Genomic DNA, 17,849 nt, shown 5'->3' on the forward strand with positions numbered 1-17,849 from the left:
AAATAACAGAGGAATTAGTTGGAGAAAAACAGGGAGGTTTTAGGAAGGGTAGAGGTTGTGTAGATCAGATATTCATTCTTAGATCTTTAGTGGAAAAGTATAAAGAGAAGGGAAAGAAGTTGTATGCAGCCTTCATGGATTTGGATAAAGCATGTGACAGGGTGGGTAGACAAGGACTGTGCAAAGTATTAAGAATGTATGGAGTAGATGTTAAGTTGCTGAATGCTGTGAACAGTATGTATGAGCGTGCTAAGGCTGCTGTGGGTGTAGATGGTGAACTGAATAAATTATTCTACTTGAAGCTTGGATTGAAACAGGGATGTGTTATGTCTCCATGGTTGTTCAATCTGTATATGGATGGGGTTACAAAAAGAGATACAAGGTAGGGCAGTGGCTGTTGCAGTGGCCGTGAGAGAGGACAGTGTCTGGAAACTCTCTGTACTATTGTTTGCAGATGATACTGTGTTGTTAAGTGAAGACAAAGGGGAGCTGCAATGCTTGGTGGATGAGTGTGGAAGAGTGTGTAAGAAACAGACTGTAAAGGTGAATGTAGCGAAGAGTAAAGTTATGGTGGTCGAGGGAAGTGAAGTCAGTGAATGTACAGTGAGGTTGGATGAGGAGGAAATGGAAAATGTGAGCGCATTTAAGTACAGTAAAAGTCCATAGACCTTCCGGATGATCAGATTTTCCGTCAGACAGGTACTTGAAAATGTTCAAAACACCCCCCAAAATAATATTAATCGGGGAGACAACACCTGATAAAGTACACCTCGGACAACTGGCTGGGTGAACATCCGGGACCTCCTGAATGCCAGTGTGGGAGTGAAATTGGATGGTTCGACGCACTGCTTTGGGCTATTTTTCGACATATTTGGATTTTTTTCCCGAACTATCGCGATTTTTTACCCAAAAAAAATAAAAATGACCCTGGGCTGAAAATTCTGAACCATCAGGTTTTCCAAACCATCGGATGCCGGATTATCGGAAGTTCACTGTACTTGGGTAGTGTGATGAGCAAGGATGGAAGTTTGGAGGGTGAAGTGCTTGGAAGCGTACAACAAGGAAGAAAGGTTGCTGGTTCCTTGAAAGCAGTGATAAGAAAAAGGTAAGTGAGCATAGAAGTGAAAAAGTCTCTACATGACAGTATTGTGAATGAAGCTTGGACCTTGTTGGAGGGACAGAAGTCAAGAGTGAGAGCAGGGGAAATGAGTTATTTGAGAGGAGCATATGGAATCACATGGAGAGACAGACTGACAAATGAGTATGTGAAGGAGCATTGTGGTATAGATGTGGATGTGATAGGAAGCGTTAGGAGAAACACATTGAGGTGGTTTGGCCATGTGGAGATGATGGAGAGTGATAAACTGATGAGGAGAGTGTATGTGGGTGAAGTGGAGGGGGGGAGAGGGATGGGGAGGCCAAGGATGAGATGGAGGGATGGAGTGGAGAGGTATAAGAGAGAGGGAGGTGTGAGCTGGGAGCAGGGCAGTGAAATGGCGGGGACAGGGCGACGTGGAGGCATTTTTGTTTATGGCCACCTCTTACAGGATTAAAGCGTCTGGGAATAGATAGATAGACAGTCTGATTGATATTTACCTTAAAAATAGCTATACAAGCACTAGATTTCGAGCGTGGGCTTCTTTGGGCTAAAACTCGAAAACTAGTGATTTGCGATATATCTTAACGTCACAGTAAATAATAAACCAATTGGAAACGATTTTATCCAGTGTTAGATCACTGTTAAATTTTACCATAATATCCTTCAGGAATGCCGGGTGTGTGGGTGACAAGGGCTGAGATGAGGGAAACGAGGAAGGGTGTGGAAGCTGTGTTGCCCAAAAGTGATCATATGACAAGATCAACTTTAGTCTCTTTTATCCAGTGTGGACTAAACTTTGGAAATGCTTAGGTAAAAACCACTATAAAGATTCCCTTTTCGAAAGTCAAGGTCACTAAGAAATAGATGTCAGGGTCACTCGCCAAAGTTCTGATCTGATGGGAAACAAAGTTGGTGAAATTATTGTTTAGACAAGAATTAAGCAGTCTGATTTTATGAGCACTCAGTTGAAGATCTACGCCATGCGACAAAGTTCTTAATCCAGCTGAAGCACACTTGTGTTGCACCCTCTGATGCACTTTCTTGGTCATATTATGCAACTTTGCAGCAGTTTGTCAAAATAACAAAAATGTTACTCTGTCCTGCGATTTCCAGTAAGTTCAGTCCCAGGCATGACCAATGTGCAGAGTCGAAACACTGATTTGTTACCCGGGGCAGGCGGGAGAGGACTGGGAGTGAGGCTATGGCGGTAGAACTACAAGGCATGGGGATGTTGGGACAATGTAGTGTAGGAGTTAAGATGCCTTGGATAGCTCTCTGCTTGATAAAACACACACACACACACACACACACACACACACACACACACACACACACACACACACAATAATATTAATCTTCCATCTGGTACAGAAACCTGCCTTCCTCTATGATAGAGCACGTACATTTATAAATTTTTTGTTGGTGGAATGATGAGCCAGGAGAGATATGTTGGTGTAGCAGAAACATCATAATCATCATCATCGTCATCATCTACCTGAATCGATCCATTGATACTTCTTGGCTGTTAGCTTGTTCCATTTAATCTCAGCGAATCTCCGAAATTCCCAAACCCACCTTGTCCTTTGTCTGTCTCACGCTCTCACTTGAACTTTGTACTGCCACTCAGCCTGTGTGTCCATCGGCTATCTGTTTTATGAACTATGTAACCTGACCACGTTCATTTGTGCTTTTTTGATGTAGTGATTATATTTGCTACTTATGTCTGTTCCCTGACCCAGGACTCTTTCTTTTTATCTCTCCATGTGACCCCCAACATGATCTTTTCCATCAATTTCTGAGCACATACTTCTTTGAACACCGGGCACATGAAGGATTGCACCGTCTTTCATTAATCCATTTCTGGTAAAAAGAGCTTGCTTATTTCTCAGTTACCCCCCCCCCCCATCTCCTCCCTTGAGGGCTCTGTTCCATTCTACAGAAAGGGATCCAAGCCTGAAGCTGCGTTGGGCTAAAGTGTTGTCTTCCCTCCTTCTGTCAGGACGGTACCCTTCCTGATATTTCTTTTCTTTTTACACCAGAACTAACTTTGATTTTATTTACTCTACAGATTATATTTACTCCTCCCAGTGGCTGCTTCTGTTATTTTTAGTCATTTCTGCAGTGCTCTTTCTGCATTTTTTTAAAATTTGTCCTAGCTATTGTTTTTCAATTTTAGGTTAACACTTTCTTTCTGTGATGCCGTGTCCAGAGAGGGGTTTTGTTGGGTTCCGGCCCATTAAGGTGTGTCAAGGAATGAGCAAACTGATCTTTTGGCTAAGGCAGCATCGCCACGCCCTCCTCCTGCCGTAGGATCATAGTCTTCTCAGCATTGGCAGCCTGTATAGGATTATTATCCTTATGCAGATGGACAATTTGGCATTGCTGGCAGGAATCCTGGAATGTGTAGTACTGGTATATGCAAAACTCTGAGCTCCTACAGTTACTGAGACCCGTCTTACCGGAGGGAGATGACTTTATGCCACCTTCACATTGCCCACACCAATGGGTTGCATCTCCTTTCTCTGGGGAATACACGATTTCCTTAACTATTTGACACTTGCTGGTGGAGTGCTTAGTCTTGGATATTCGCACTGTCGATGCCTCGCCAAGCACCAGACGGGATGGACTGCACTGTCTTTAGTCAATGATTTGAGACGTTGCCTGTTGTATGAAAGAGGGAACCTTCCCTTCGTGGAGGCTAGTGTTTTCATTTCTGCTAATTATATTTTATCTATTACTTGCAGTGCGCTTTTATTCCATCTTCATTATTGTGTTTCAGACTGATGTCCAACAGCATATAACCCTGGCAGGTGCAACTCCCGTTTCATTTCGGATCACTCACTCACTCGTCAAATTGCCTCATCACTGCAGTTGTTTCAACTACGAGTAATTCAAATACTGTTCCATAATAATAAAAAAGAAGGACATTCACAGAAGTTTCTCATATTTTGAAGTTTTCTCAATCACCTCATTAAGAACTTGAAATGGTTTGTTGTCGAGCAACCGGTTCTAAATTGCGCTTGTTCTCTCGGCTTGTCTGCATCAACGTTATGACTAAATTAATTTGTTATAACTTTTACGAAATGTCTATACACAAGAGATATATTAAGAATTGAACCGTAGCTCTTTAGGTCTTTGATGTAAACGTTTTGTGAAACAGACTATCAGACTCCTTTTCACCGAGATCTGGTTAAAGTTTGTATCTCAAAACATTTGGTATATAACTTTGCTGGATCACATAATACGAAGTCACCTGCATTGTTAGTATGATCAGTGGTAATACCATCATCACCTCCAGCCTTCCAGCTCTTCATTCATCTCAGAGTGTTCTTTACTTTGTCTATTGTAACGCAGGGAATGACCGAATCCACCATTTGACTATCCTCAGCTTAATTTTTTACCGTTTTACTGATACTATGTTATTTTGTGTAAAAATCAACTATATTAATCTCCTCATTTCTTAAGTTCGTTACTTCTCCATTAGGATCTCGCACATCATACTATTGCGGCCAGGTGTAGTTATCCTCCCTCCTCCAGCCAACTCGTGAATATTACAGCGCTGCAGTCGTGGTCACCACAGTTGCCTGCTATACATTTCCCTCTGTTATATCCCTAAGCTCAAGGCGTACATTGGCATATAAAACTGAAGTAATATAAATGGAGAGGACAAGACTCTGATAACATGATTATATGAAAAGAAAATTTTAATAATGCACTGTTTCGCTTATAATACAGTCGGCCAACGATCAGACATAAAAGGGTAGACTTGGCTCCCCTACCCGGTCACCACTAGATCTGAACTTTTCACACACGTCGAGTGAGCCAAGTCGAAGGATTCATTTGTTACCATTAGCGAGAGGGAAAGTGAATGTTGGAGTGCTACTGAATACTGAAGAAATAAAGAGGGTGAAGGTAATGCAGGGGGTAAAGCATTGTATTACTCAATCCTTGATATCACACACACACACACACACACACACACACACACACACACACACACACAGACCTCGATACCATTTTTTCCCCATCTTCCCCTGGAAGTTGCATTGATTTGTGAGGATGTAATATTTTATGTAAGAATTTCTATGGGTCGGATATTGATGTAGAGAAGGAATGGAGGTGCTTTAGAAAAAAAAAAAAATGCCATTTGAAACCTATTTGACATTTTCCCATGAGGGATATCCGTTTAAAGAGTAAAAATCAGAAGTCTGCCACACTTATCTGGTGCTAGCCAGGGCAAAAACTCATATTTTACACCATACACTGTTTATGGAGGTTTATTAATCAGGAGCTTTGATCGGATGTCGATCAAGCTTTGTGGAATGCTAGAGGGTCAGGGAAGGCTACAGTAATTCTACTTTCAGAGAATCTGTCAAAGCTCGTGGCCACAAAACAATATCAAATATCAACACTTAGATCATATAGGTGACGGATGTTCCACTCTCCGAATGATGCTTCTGGGTTAAACATTTAAGGCTTATACAGTGTCTCTTGAATACTGGCTAAACCGCTTAACGAGCAGGTATACAATAATTACAGACCCTTTAAAGATTTACAGCACGATTTTACAAGTTATTATTCATCCCCACAACGGAGGATCTCGGGGACGGGTATTGTTTTCATTCGATTTGTCTGTTGCTTTGTTTGTCTGACTGTCTGCCTGCTTGTCTGTCTGTCTGTTTTTAACTACTTTACGCAAAACTACTGGTGCGATTTTGAATGTAATTACAGGGACGATGGACTATGACCTTCTGATCACCTAATTAAATTTTGGTCCAAACTGAGGGAAGGCCCAGGATGTAGGCCCAGAAAATGTATTAAAAAAATGGAGAGCGTAAACATCGCATTTTCGACATAGCACCTTTCAGTACATCATATCGACATGAAGCCATAACCTAGAGGTGCATCTTTTAAATTTGCATCATATTACATGTTTCATTACATTAGGGGGTCACCTCCCAGTTAGTGGTAGAGAGGTGGGTCGGGCCTAAAATTTCTAATGGGCCTTACATCGTAAATTTTCACCAGATTTGCTCCAAAGATGATGTGCGACATCCTTGACTAGATATCGTGTTGTGTTTATACGTCGACACTAAAATGACTGCCGGGGACAGGTTTGCTGTGCCTTGGCACTGCTTATTGTTGTTGTTGTTGCTGTGGCTCGAGGCATAACTATACTTGACCCCGATGGACTACAGTCTAAAGTTGCCCCATTCTCCTACAGGCCTTCACCCACAGGACAGGAAGGAAACTAACCGATTTTTTAAATAACAGTTCTGTAGCCCGGTTATGTTGATATCACTGAGTGAAGACACCCTCTCCAGCACAGAACTTACTCTTAAACGTTATGTATGGCTCAAAAACCTAACCTGACAACCTACGCTAACCTAATCTAACCCTGTTATAGCCTAACCGTAATTAATCTAAGACAATAACTGTCTTAATCTCACCTCACCTAATCTAGCAATCAAAACGAACCAATCATATCTTGCACATCGAATTCTAAGGCAAGACTGGGACTTGGAAGTACTGTCAACATTAATGACGCTCATGAAGCCGATAGGTATTAATATAAGCCTTATTCTAGCCTAATCATACTCGACCTAACCTAACCTAACTCAACCTAACCTAACCTAAGCTAACGTAACTCAACCTAACCTAACCCACCCTATCCTAACCAAACATAACCTAACTTAGATCTGGAAAAGAAAAAAAAAAATGCCCTACTTGTCCGCAGTTTGGACAGTTCGTTCCTGATCATCCATCATGAAGACCCTGCTGACCCTGACTTTGATGATGGTGATGATGATGATGGCTGCCTCTCAATCAACAAACGAGCCGGGACTATTTGGATGTCGTGACGATCGCGAATTTAAGGTTAATGTCAGGAAACTGTATGACTGGCAATTAGGTGAGTAATTTTAGTTTGTTTTATCGTAATAATTCTGTAAAAAAAAAAAAAAAAAAAAAGGAGAGCAGCACATGTGGATGAGATGTAAATAGAGAGTATCGGAAGAAGTGCAACAAATAATTTGCAGGAAATATAGCAGAAGATAGGATTCGATGAGTAATATCAGTGCAGTGAAGGAATGATGTAGTTATCCCGTTGTACAAAAGATGAATGAAATGTGTGATATAAAATAACAGTAAACAATTATCTCATGAGTGTTTTACGAAACATATTTGGAAAATTTAGATAATATGGTGTGAATGTACGAGTATTAGAGTGAGTGGTAAGTGATTAGGAGCGATTTTTTAAGTGTGGTAATGGATGTGTTGATCAAATATTTGCAGTGAGACAGAAAGTAGAGGATGCAAATGTGAAGATCCGTACGGTGTTCATGATGTTTATGGATTTAAATAAGGAGGATGACAAAATGAACAGGAATGGATTACTTATTGCGGATGGATGGTGTGGATGGAGAGCTGCTGAATGCTGTATATGGTAAAAGCTATCTGTCTAGAGAGAGAGAGAGAGAGAGAGAGAGAGAGAATGTGTGTGTGTGTGTGTGTGTGTGTGTGTGTGTGTGTGTGTGTGTGTGTGTGTGTGTGTGTGTCCTGGTAACACTTCACATCTCACAATAACCTTCCTCTGCTCAGCATTAGATCAGTGTACGAAGCCGAGGACGCTGGAATTCTGCGAGTCTCAGCTGGACAACTGCACTCAGGTAACATATAAACTCTTGTTTTTTTCACTCACAGAGCAGTTAAACAAGTGACAATCTGGATTCCCATTGAAAAATTTTCATAAGCATTTATTTTGCACAGAACTGATCGTTTGTGCATTTATCTCTACTCAAACAAGACCTTACATTTTCGCTGGAATTTGCTCTCATTCAGTCTGTCTGGATGAAGTGTAACTTTTCCTAACCTTCTACGCATCGCTTATATACTTTGATCCCCTGCATTCCTATATTCCTTTAATTTGTTCTCAACAAAACGATTTTGATGCATCTATTCTCTCATATCCGGTTCTATGACCTCCTGTACAGGTTCCATCAAGGAAGCTCCATCATTGGCTTTTTTACTTTCCTTTTTTAAGTTTTGGCCATACATTTTCAAAATTTCTGTAAGATTTGTTATTGCAATACGCATCTTATGTTTCCTTCTCAGTCTTATGTTTCCTTCTCAGTCGCTCCGTTGCTGCAGTCATACACGGATATCGTTCTTCCTCTGTAACACTTGCCGACCTGCAGACCTTATATGAGGCACAATGAAGCTCTGTATCGTCCAGGCTGCAAGTCTCTTATGACTTTACATTGATTATAAAACAATGTCTCGGTGGCAGTAAACTACCTTACACAGAATCAGCCAGGCTGGGGATGACTGTCACTTCTGTCTTTTCTCGGGGTTCTTTCCCTCCACCTCTTCTGTTCTTATTCATGACTGACCTGGATTGTATACTTGATCCTAAAGGTATCGTTGCTTACTTAACAGGAAACAGTCTGGATCACAGACGATGGATACTGAAAAAATATGCAGTGATTTTTACCTCCCATACGTAAAACTTTCTTCATGAGGATGTCACCCATCGCTTGGTTATGATCCTAGTCAGTATTGCCAGGATAAGCGAGTACAGATTAAAATGGTGAAATCTGCTGGATCATCACGAGATGGTTTGATAATCCGCTTTATCTGTCTATCTCTCTATCTATCTATGTCTATCTATCTATCTATGTATATATATTTACATATACCAATTAGGGTCATAACTTTTTTTTTTTTTTCAAATAAAAGATAGTCTGTATCATAAATGGATGAACTTTTGTTTAAAAACAAAGAAAAAAGCCCTTATTCCTCACAGTTTTTTTTTTTTTTTTATGGTCACCCCCAAATCAAAAATTGGATTACCATTTATCTAACGTTACCACACACAAGTTTTATCACTTTCTTAAGCTTAATACATTTTTTTATAACTTTATATACTTGCACAGATGATTTTAGAACTGTATAGAACTTTCTAGAGCAGTTTGTAACGTTCTAGTATGGTTTAACATTGTTTAGAACATTCTACAATAATCAAATTATTATAAAATGGGAAGCAGTTTTCAGCATCTAACAGTTATCTTCGCAGTTTGCAGGTGAACAATCAGCAAAAGAACTGCGTAGTGTGTTACTGTAATATATTAAGTATATTTGTTTTTCAGATAAGCATGATGTCACACAAAAGAAGTAGTAATATCATCAAGAACAAGAATGTCTGGACCAATAATTTGGTGCGGTTCCAGCAGTCACATAGAAGAAGAGGAATTGTGCCTCTAGAAGAATTATCATTAGAAGAAAAATGCAGAATGCCAACGAAATGCAAGTTGTTGGACGTTACTAGTTTCTTGGAGCAATAATCAAATTAAGAAAAGAACGAATAGTCGACATTTCAAAAGAAGTTACAAAATTATGGGAGAATATATTGTACTTTCCACATGTGTCAGATCAAGCAATACAAACAAAGCTTGACAAGGTGCTAAAATCTTACGATGAATGTATCAAAAGGGGAAAATATGATGCCCCAAATACATTTTTTGATATCACAAAAGTAAATGGTCAGTGGTTATCCATTGAAGATAAACAACTCTACCACTTACAAGTGCAAAGCAAAGGAGAAGTGGGGTACTCAACAGGTCATGTTGCAAGTAAGGAAATAATTCACCCTTCAAAAGAAGAAAACTGCCTGATGAACCTATATTACCATCAACATCTTACGGTCTTTCGTTTGGTGGTAGTTGCACTGAAGCTGATGACAGCGAATATAAGGATGAAGATGAGGCTAAACATCCACCAACCAGAAACCACAACAGAAGTAAAGTTGCAACTAACTTGGTGACATCCGCTGAAGTATCGACATATAAAGCTACTAAAATATGCAAACAATTGTCACTTGATGTTACTGACATTCCAGCTCCATGGCAAGCAGCAATTTACAAGTCAATATAAAACAAGGCTGGTACACTGAAAGAGGAAATTATTGAAAAGTTACGGTTGGAAACATGCTCTTTACCTTTCGATGGAAAGCGGATTGATGAATATGAGTACCAGGTGGTACTACATAAAAATGAAAGAACCGAAAAAATATTGGATGCAATGCGTTTGGAAAATTACAAGGCTGATACTATTGCTGAAGGAATTTCAAAGTTATTGACGAATACAACTTATGGCATGCCATAAAAATGATCATTGCAGATACAAGTAGCATTAATAATGGGAAAAAGAGTGGAGTTGTTGTCAGATTACAACAAATGTTCTCGGAAAAGAGATTCAACAAACCACAATTTATCGGCTGTCAGCATCACATTCTTCATTTTGTGATGGACGAAGAACTTGGAGCTAACACCAATTCTCCAAACATCGAATATCCTTTGGTGTCTCAACTAATAATGAATTATGAAAAACTAAAATCACAGTTTGTTAATGGAACAGAAGAGATCCTTAATAAGTCATGAGGGAGAGATGATGTCATGGGGGGATGTGAATTTAGGAATTAAAAAAAATGCTGATATTACTTGAAAGTAGAGGCAAGGAACTGACTTGTGAAAATCAAGTAGTAAGTTTTACTTTATGCTGGCTTGCTTTGCCAATTCTCTAAGAATGAGAATTTATAATTTTTGTCAACAGTACACAGCAGAGACTAATTGCTCACAAGTGCTGGATGTTAGTATTGTTAGCCTCTTGAGAAAGTGACTCACCCCTTACAATCAATACCGATACTAATAGTAAATGACAGGTTCTTGCCGGTGCTTAACTCCTGGCTGGCACAATGGATTTAAGTTTAAATATGGAAGAACTGGCTTAAATACCAATTATGAATAATGAAAAGAGTTTGTGCAAACTAGGAGTGGCAAACTGAAGTAAGCTTAATGTGGAGAAATAAAACACTAGTTTAAATTACATTAATCTACTACTATCTATCTACTGCCAGATGCCTCAATCCCATTTGGGGTGGCCACAAACAAATCGCCTCCACGTTGCTGTCCCCCGCCATTTCACTGCCCTGCTCCCAACTCACACCCCCCCTCCCTCATATACCTCTCCACCCCATCCCTCCATCTCATCCTCGGCCTCCCCCTCCCTCTTCCCCCCTCCACCTCACTCACATACACTCTCTTCGTCAGTCTTTCACCCTCCATCCTCTCCACATGGCCAAACCACCTCAGTGTGTTCCTCATAACGCTTCCTATCACATCCACATCCACACCACAAAGCTCCTTTATATCCTCATTCGTCAGCCTGTCTCTCCATGTGACTCCACAGGCTCCTCTTAAATAACTCATTTCCACTGCTCTCACTCTTGACTTGTGTCCTTCCAACAGCGTCCAAGTTTCACTTCGATACGTTAGAGTTGGTATCACAATACTGTCATGTAGTAACTTTTTCACTTCCATGCTCACTTCCCTGTTTCTTATCACTGCTTTCAAAGAACCAGCAACCTTTCTTCCCTGCTGTACCCTTTCAAGCACTTTACCCTCCAAACCTCCATCCTTACTCATCACACTACCCAAGTACTTAAGCGTACTCACATTTTCCAATTCCTCACCATCCAACCTCGCTGTACATTCACTGACTTCACCTCTCTCAAAGACCATCACTTTACTCTTCCCTACATTCACCTTTAGATTCCGTTTCTTACACACTCTCCCAGACTCATCCACCAAGCCTTGCAGCTCCCCTTCGTCTTCACTCAACAACACAGTATCATCTGCAAACAACAGTACAGGGAGTTTCCAAACACTATCCTCTCTCACCAGGGCCACTCCAACATCCACTACCCTACCTGTGCCTCTTTCTTTACCCGATCCATGTACAGATTGAACAACCATGGAGACATGACACAACCTGTTTCAACCCAAACTTCAAAGAGAAAAATTCACTTAGTTCACCATCCACACGCACTGCACCCTTAGCACCATCATACATACTCTTCACAGCATTCAACAACTTCCCATCTACTCCATATATTCTTAATACTTTCCACAATCCTTGTCTATCCACCCTCTCATATGCTTTCTCCAAATCCATGAAAGCTGCATACAACTTCTTTCCCTTCTCTAGAAACTTTTCCACTAAAGATCTAAGAATGAATATCTGATCTACACAACCTCTTCCCTTCCTAAATCCTCCTTGTTCTTCTCCAACTAATTCCTCTGTTCTTTCTCTAACTCTCTCAATAAGAATCCTACTATACACTTTTCCTGTTATACTAAGAAGACAAATGCCCCTATGATTACCACACACTTCATTTTCCCCTTTTCCTTTGTACAAGGGAATAATTATACCTGACTTCCAATCATCCGGGACTCAACCTTCCTTCCAGGCCAATCTGCACATCTTCCATATCCATTCTACTACTATCTCTCCACCATGCTTCAGCATTTCACCACACACTCCATCAATTCCTGGGGCTTTCCCCAATTTAACTTTTTTCATTGCTTCCACAACTTCTCTCCTACTGATTTCTTCCTGTCTTCTCACCTCCCTCCTTCTCCCAGCCATTCCCCAGCCACTTATGCTTGCACTACTTCCATCCTCTGTGTTCAACAATTCCTTAAAGTGTTCTCTCCATCTGCTCACTTTTTCTCCCTTCTCCACTAGTAATCTACCATTTTTATCTTTCACTCCCCTGCTAACCTCACTTCCACCCTGTCTTCCTCTCTTCACCTCTTTCCAGAACATTTTCTTACAGTCCCTCCACTTTACACTCAATTCCTTCCAAATTTCTCATCCATTCTCTTCTTACTCTCTCTTACTAATCATTTCACCTCTCTCTTTCTTTCTACATATAACTCTCTCTTCCGCCTCTCAACTTCTTCCACGTCCCTATTTCTCATCCGTTCATTGTATGCTTTCTTCTTTTGTGCCACAGCCTGTCTCACCTCTTCAGTCCACCAGCTGTTCCTTGCACCCCCCCTCCGTTTTCTCTTCCTACCACACACCACATCACATGCTGCACATATTTCTTCTGTAAATACGCTGCACACACCTTCCACGTCCCCCATCTGCTCCAATTCATATTTGACCAATCGTTCCTCCACTTCTCTCTTATACTCTGTCTTTTTCTCATCCTCTTGTAACCTTTCCACTCTCCTTGCAACTACATTAAGCTCAAAGAAAAGACCTGTAAATTTATTAATTACAATAAAATAAATTTATATTATATGAATCTCAAAATGAATTCAAAACGGGAATTTATAGTTACAGGGGAACTCGTGAATTCAAATAACAAAGGAAATACACTCACTCACTCGTTCAAAAGCTAATCAGACTTAAGCCTAGAAAAACGAATGGAAATAATGGTCAGTGGAGGGAACGGAGCTGAAGCTACGAAAGACTGGGCATCTGTGTGTTGAACACCAAGAGCTGCTATTCGCTGCAAGCCCACTTCTCTGATCATCATCTAGGTGGAGATACAGGAAATCACTGTGCAATGGAGATGCTGCTCTCTATGCTGGACACAAACGATCCTACTCTCGAGGCGGTCCAAAGCTGACTAAGTTCAAGCTGGGAAGGGGGTAAGAGTTGGCCGTGCTCGCCAGAAGTAGGCGTGGCCTAATTTCAACAGTCAACAGAGAGAGGGCAAACGGTATACACACGCAATAAAATCACTCAGTGAAGGCACTAATGTCGTGCATAAGCATGGTCACTTATGAAACAGTGATGAATGTTTTGAAAAACCATCCCAATCGAAGTGCATACGAGGATGGTTGAACTGAGTGATACCCAGAGGAAATTCTACTAGAGTTCATGGTTTTCCCACCAAAGTACAATGTCACGAATTTGCATAAATACACAATCGTGTGAAGTCGTGACATTACGCACCATCAAAATCAAATTTTTACGATATATACATACATATAAATCCTAACTCAGTCACACAAGATTCACACTGTGATGTGTGTACTGTCCTGCTACAGGAGAAAATCACTGTCGCCAATGAACGTAAAAACCTCATATTTATGTTAACAGAAGCAAGCTTGAGGAAAAAACTCCATGACGATGGTAAAAAATCCTGTACTCAGGTCAAACTGAGCAAAAATTTGCCACATTTACATTAACAACTAATTGTTATGTAGCGTGGTGTATGTAATACATGGTGTAGGTGTGACAATTGTTGTGTAACTGTACCTATGTGTAAAATGATATGATACACATTAATAGTAAAAAAAGATGACGAGGCAGAAGAGAAGAGGCAGCAGCATGCGGCAGAGACGTTCAGCTGATCTGCACGACAAAACTGCTACACCCGCCAGCTGCACCTGTGAAATCAATCATGGTGGAGCAACAAACAATATTGATTAACCTGTCACGTCCCGAGTTATTTCGCACCTCCAACACCCCCCAATCCCGAGGTATTTTCGAAAAAAAATTTTTTGCCTAAACCTCTGCTTTTGGTGAGAAACATCAAAATTTCATAGAGAAATCGCTCATCTGAGGTTTAAAATACTCGATCCAGGTAGCAGTGAGGAGTAGACTGTAGCGCCAGTCGAGCCAGTCGAGCAGGGCAGTACTCCCGAGGTGGATGGAAAGCTGATGACAGGGAGTGCTGGAGCTCCCGTTTCATCAGCCCTCAGGACTAGTTCCTGACCATCCCCCTTTGCTGAACTTTTTCAGTGTCTCAGTTACACAGAGAGTAGGCCAGCATGCTCTCCAGTACAAATTTCTCTAACTATCTTCACCAAACTACATGCACAGTACACACTACACTTCCTATTCAAAATTCACCAAAAATGGCGTCAATTCACCCAGCCTTGGAATCCTCAGGGGGGGGGACCATAAATGACCCCGCCATCTGCCCCTCTCCCGGTGACGACCCGAGGTGCCTGGAACCACTGTCTGACTCTCTTCTTCTTCATTTCTGCAACATTCGCGGCCTTTCATCTAACTTTCGCTCTGTTGAGCACCACCTCTGCTACTCTAAACCTCACCTTCTTTTCCTAACTGAGACTCAGCTGTCTGAGGCAACTGACAGCAAACCCTTTTCTGTATCCTCCTACTTTCTCTATACTCATTTCAAAGCCAAAGGTGGCTGTTGTGTATACATACGCAACGACTTATCTTGCTCTCGTGTTCCTGAACTTGATTCTTCTGAATTCTCCACACTCTGGCTTCGGCTTTCCTGTCATTCTCTGACTAAATATATCTGTGCTCTTTACTTATCCCCTAATTCTACTGACTATCAAAAATTCTTCGACTATCTTACTTCTACGATGGAACACATTCTGTCCATTTCTCCTTTCTCTGAAATCTCCATTCTTGGAGATTTCAATGTTCACCACCACCTTTGGCTCTCCTCTCCTTTCACGGATCCACCTGGTGAACAAGCCTACATCTTTTCTATCCTTAATGACCTAGAGCAGCTTGTACAGCACCCTACCCGTATCCCTGACCGCCTTGGAGAGAGCTCCAACATACTTGACCTCTTCCTCACAACTAATCCTTCTGCTTACTCTGTTAATCTTTTCTCTCCGTTGGGCTCCTCCGATCACAACCTTATTACCTTAACCTGTCCTATCACTCCAGTACGGCCTGTGGACCCTCCAGGGAAACGTCGTCTGTGGCATTTTGGAGCAGCAGACTGGGAGGCCCTCAGGCAGTACTTCTTTGATATTCCCTGGAATGATTATTGCTTCCATGGCCGTGAGCCATCTGAGTGTGCCTTGCGCATTACGGAGGTTATTCTCTCGGGCATGGAAGCATACATTCCTTTCTCATATCCTTTGACTAACGCAAGAAAGCCTTGGTTTAATCACGCTTGTTCTAATGCTGTCCGCAACAAGGAGAAGGCCTACAAAAGGTACCGGAGCCAACCCACCCCTGAATCACATAATCTTTACGTTTCTGCCCGGAATCGTGCTAAGTCTGTTCTTCGCTCCACTAAAAATAATTTCATCCATACTAAATGCTCTCAACTCTCCAACTCGAATTCTTCCCACTCCTTCTGGCATCTTGCCAAAAATCTTTCTAACAACTTTACCTCATCATCCTTCCCTCCTCTTTTCTGCTCTGATGGTTCTGTAGCTATTTCTTCTACTGATAAAGCAGATCTCTTGCACAGACTTTCTCCTCCAATTCCACCTTAGATGATTCCGGTGCTGTTCCTCCATCACTTCCCCCCTCTGACTTCCTCATGGCTGACATTAAAATTTCTTCAGTTGATGTATTTTCTGCCATCACTGGCCTCAGTACTAACAAGGCATATGGGCCTGATGGGGTCCCTCCTGTTGTTCTCAAGAACTGTGCTTCTGTGCTTACACCCTGCCTAGGCAAACCCTTTCGCCTTTGTCTGTCAACTTGTACCTTTCCTTCTTGCTGGAAGTTTGCTCTCATTCAGCCAGTCCCAAAGAAGGGTGACCACTCCCAACCCTCCAACTATCGTCCAATTGCTTTAACGTCCTATATTTCAAAAGTTTTCGAGTCAATTCTTAAAAGAAAAATTTTAAGGCATTTTTCCTATCACAACCTTCTTTCCGATCGTCAGTATGGGTTCCGTCAGGGACGCTCCACTGGCGATCTTCTCACCTACCTTTCAGACTCCTGGTCATCCTCCTTTCGGGACTTTGGCGAAAGCTTTGCCATTGCACTTGACATCTCAAAGGCTTTCGATCGAGTCTGGCATAAATCTTTAATTTCCAAACTGCCCTCCTACGGTTTCTATCCTTCTATCTGTGCCTTCATCGCTAGCTTCCTTTCTGGTCGTTCTATAGCCGCTGTTGTAGACGGCCATCGTTCTTCTCCTAGATCTATCAACAGTGGTGTTCCTCAGGGCTCTGTCCTATCACCAACTCTCTTCCTTTCATTCATCAATGATCTTCTAAGTTGTACATCTAACCCTATCCACTCATACGCTGATGACTCCACCCTTCACCTTTCCATTCGGTTCCCGCAACGCCCATCTCAACAGTTACTTCAACAAACAAGGGATGAGGCTATGGCACACCTAATATCTGACTTGGCTCATATCTCTGACTGGGGTAAAAATAATATGGTTGTCTTTAATGCATCTAAGACTCAGTTCTTACACCTATCAACCCGACAAAATCTTCCACAAGTATACCCACTAATGTTTAATAATATTCAGCTTAATCCTGCATCATCCTTGAACATCCTTGGGGTTTCATTTACTTGGGACTTGTCTTGGAAAGATCATATTACATCTCTTGTAAAGTCTGCTTCCAAGAGATTGGGTGTGCTAAGCCGACTCTGCTCTTTCTTTACCCCTGCACAATTGTTGACTCTATACAGGGGTTTTATCCGCCCCTGTGTGGAGTACAACTCTCATGTGTGGGGAGGCTCCCCACATACAGCTCTTCTCAATAGGGTGGAGTCAAAGGCTTTTCGTCTCATTAACTCTCCTCCTCTTACTGACTCCCTTCAACCTCTGTCTCTTCGCCACACTGTTGCATCTTTATCTCTTTTCTATCGCTACTTTAATGGTCACTGCTCCTCTGAACTGTCTGCTTGCATTCCTCCACCTCTACGACGGGCACGTAGCACCCGTCTGGCACCAAACTCTCATCCCTTTTCTGTCCAACTCTCTAATGCAAGAGTTAACCGTTACTCCCAGTCTTTCATTTATGCAACAGGTCAGCTCTGGAACTGTCTCCCTCTGTCTGTATTTCCTGCTGCCTATGATCTCCAGTCTTTCAAACGTAGTGTGTCCAGGTATCTTAAAATGATCGGATCTTGAATTTGGCTCTCTATTGTATTTTGTTTTTCTCTTGGAGGGAACTGTTACTGCGGGCTCATGGCCTTTGGTTCCTTC

General features: G+C 41.6%; 1 protein-coding gene across 1 annotated transcript in view; it reads left to right on the forward strand.

Annotated features, from left to right (window-relative positions):
• The first annotated feature begins 6,834 nt into the window (after positions 1-6,834).
• Positions 6,835-17,849, forward strand: part of LOC145395529 (uncharacterized) — a 53,164-nt gene continuing 42,149 nt past the window's right edge. The window contains exons 1-2 of the mRNA XM_080269137.1: positions 6,835-7,010; positions 7,700-7,767. Of these exons, the coding sequence (XP_080125263.1) occupies positions 6,866-7,010; positions 7,700-7,767 (213 nt within the window). The 5' untranslated portion in view covers positions 6,835-6,865. The remainder of the gene's footprint in view (positions 7,011-7,699; positions 7,768-17,849) is intronic.

The sequence above is a fragment of the Coenobita brevimanus genome, chromosome 31, assembly GCF_032717465.1.
Source record: "Coenobita brevimanus isolate Jiangsu-jjx chromosome 31, ASM3271746v2, whole genome shotgun sequence".
NCBI classification, from domain to species: Eukaryota; Metazoa; Arthropoda; class Malacostraca; order Decapoda; family Coenobitidae; genus Coenobita; species Coenobita brevimanus.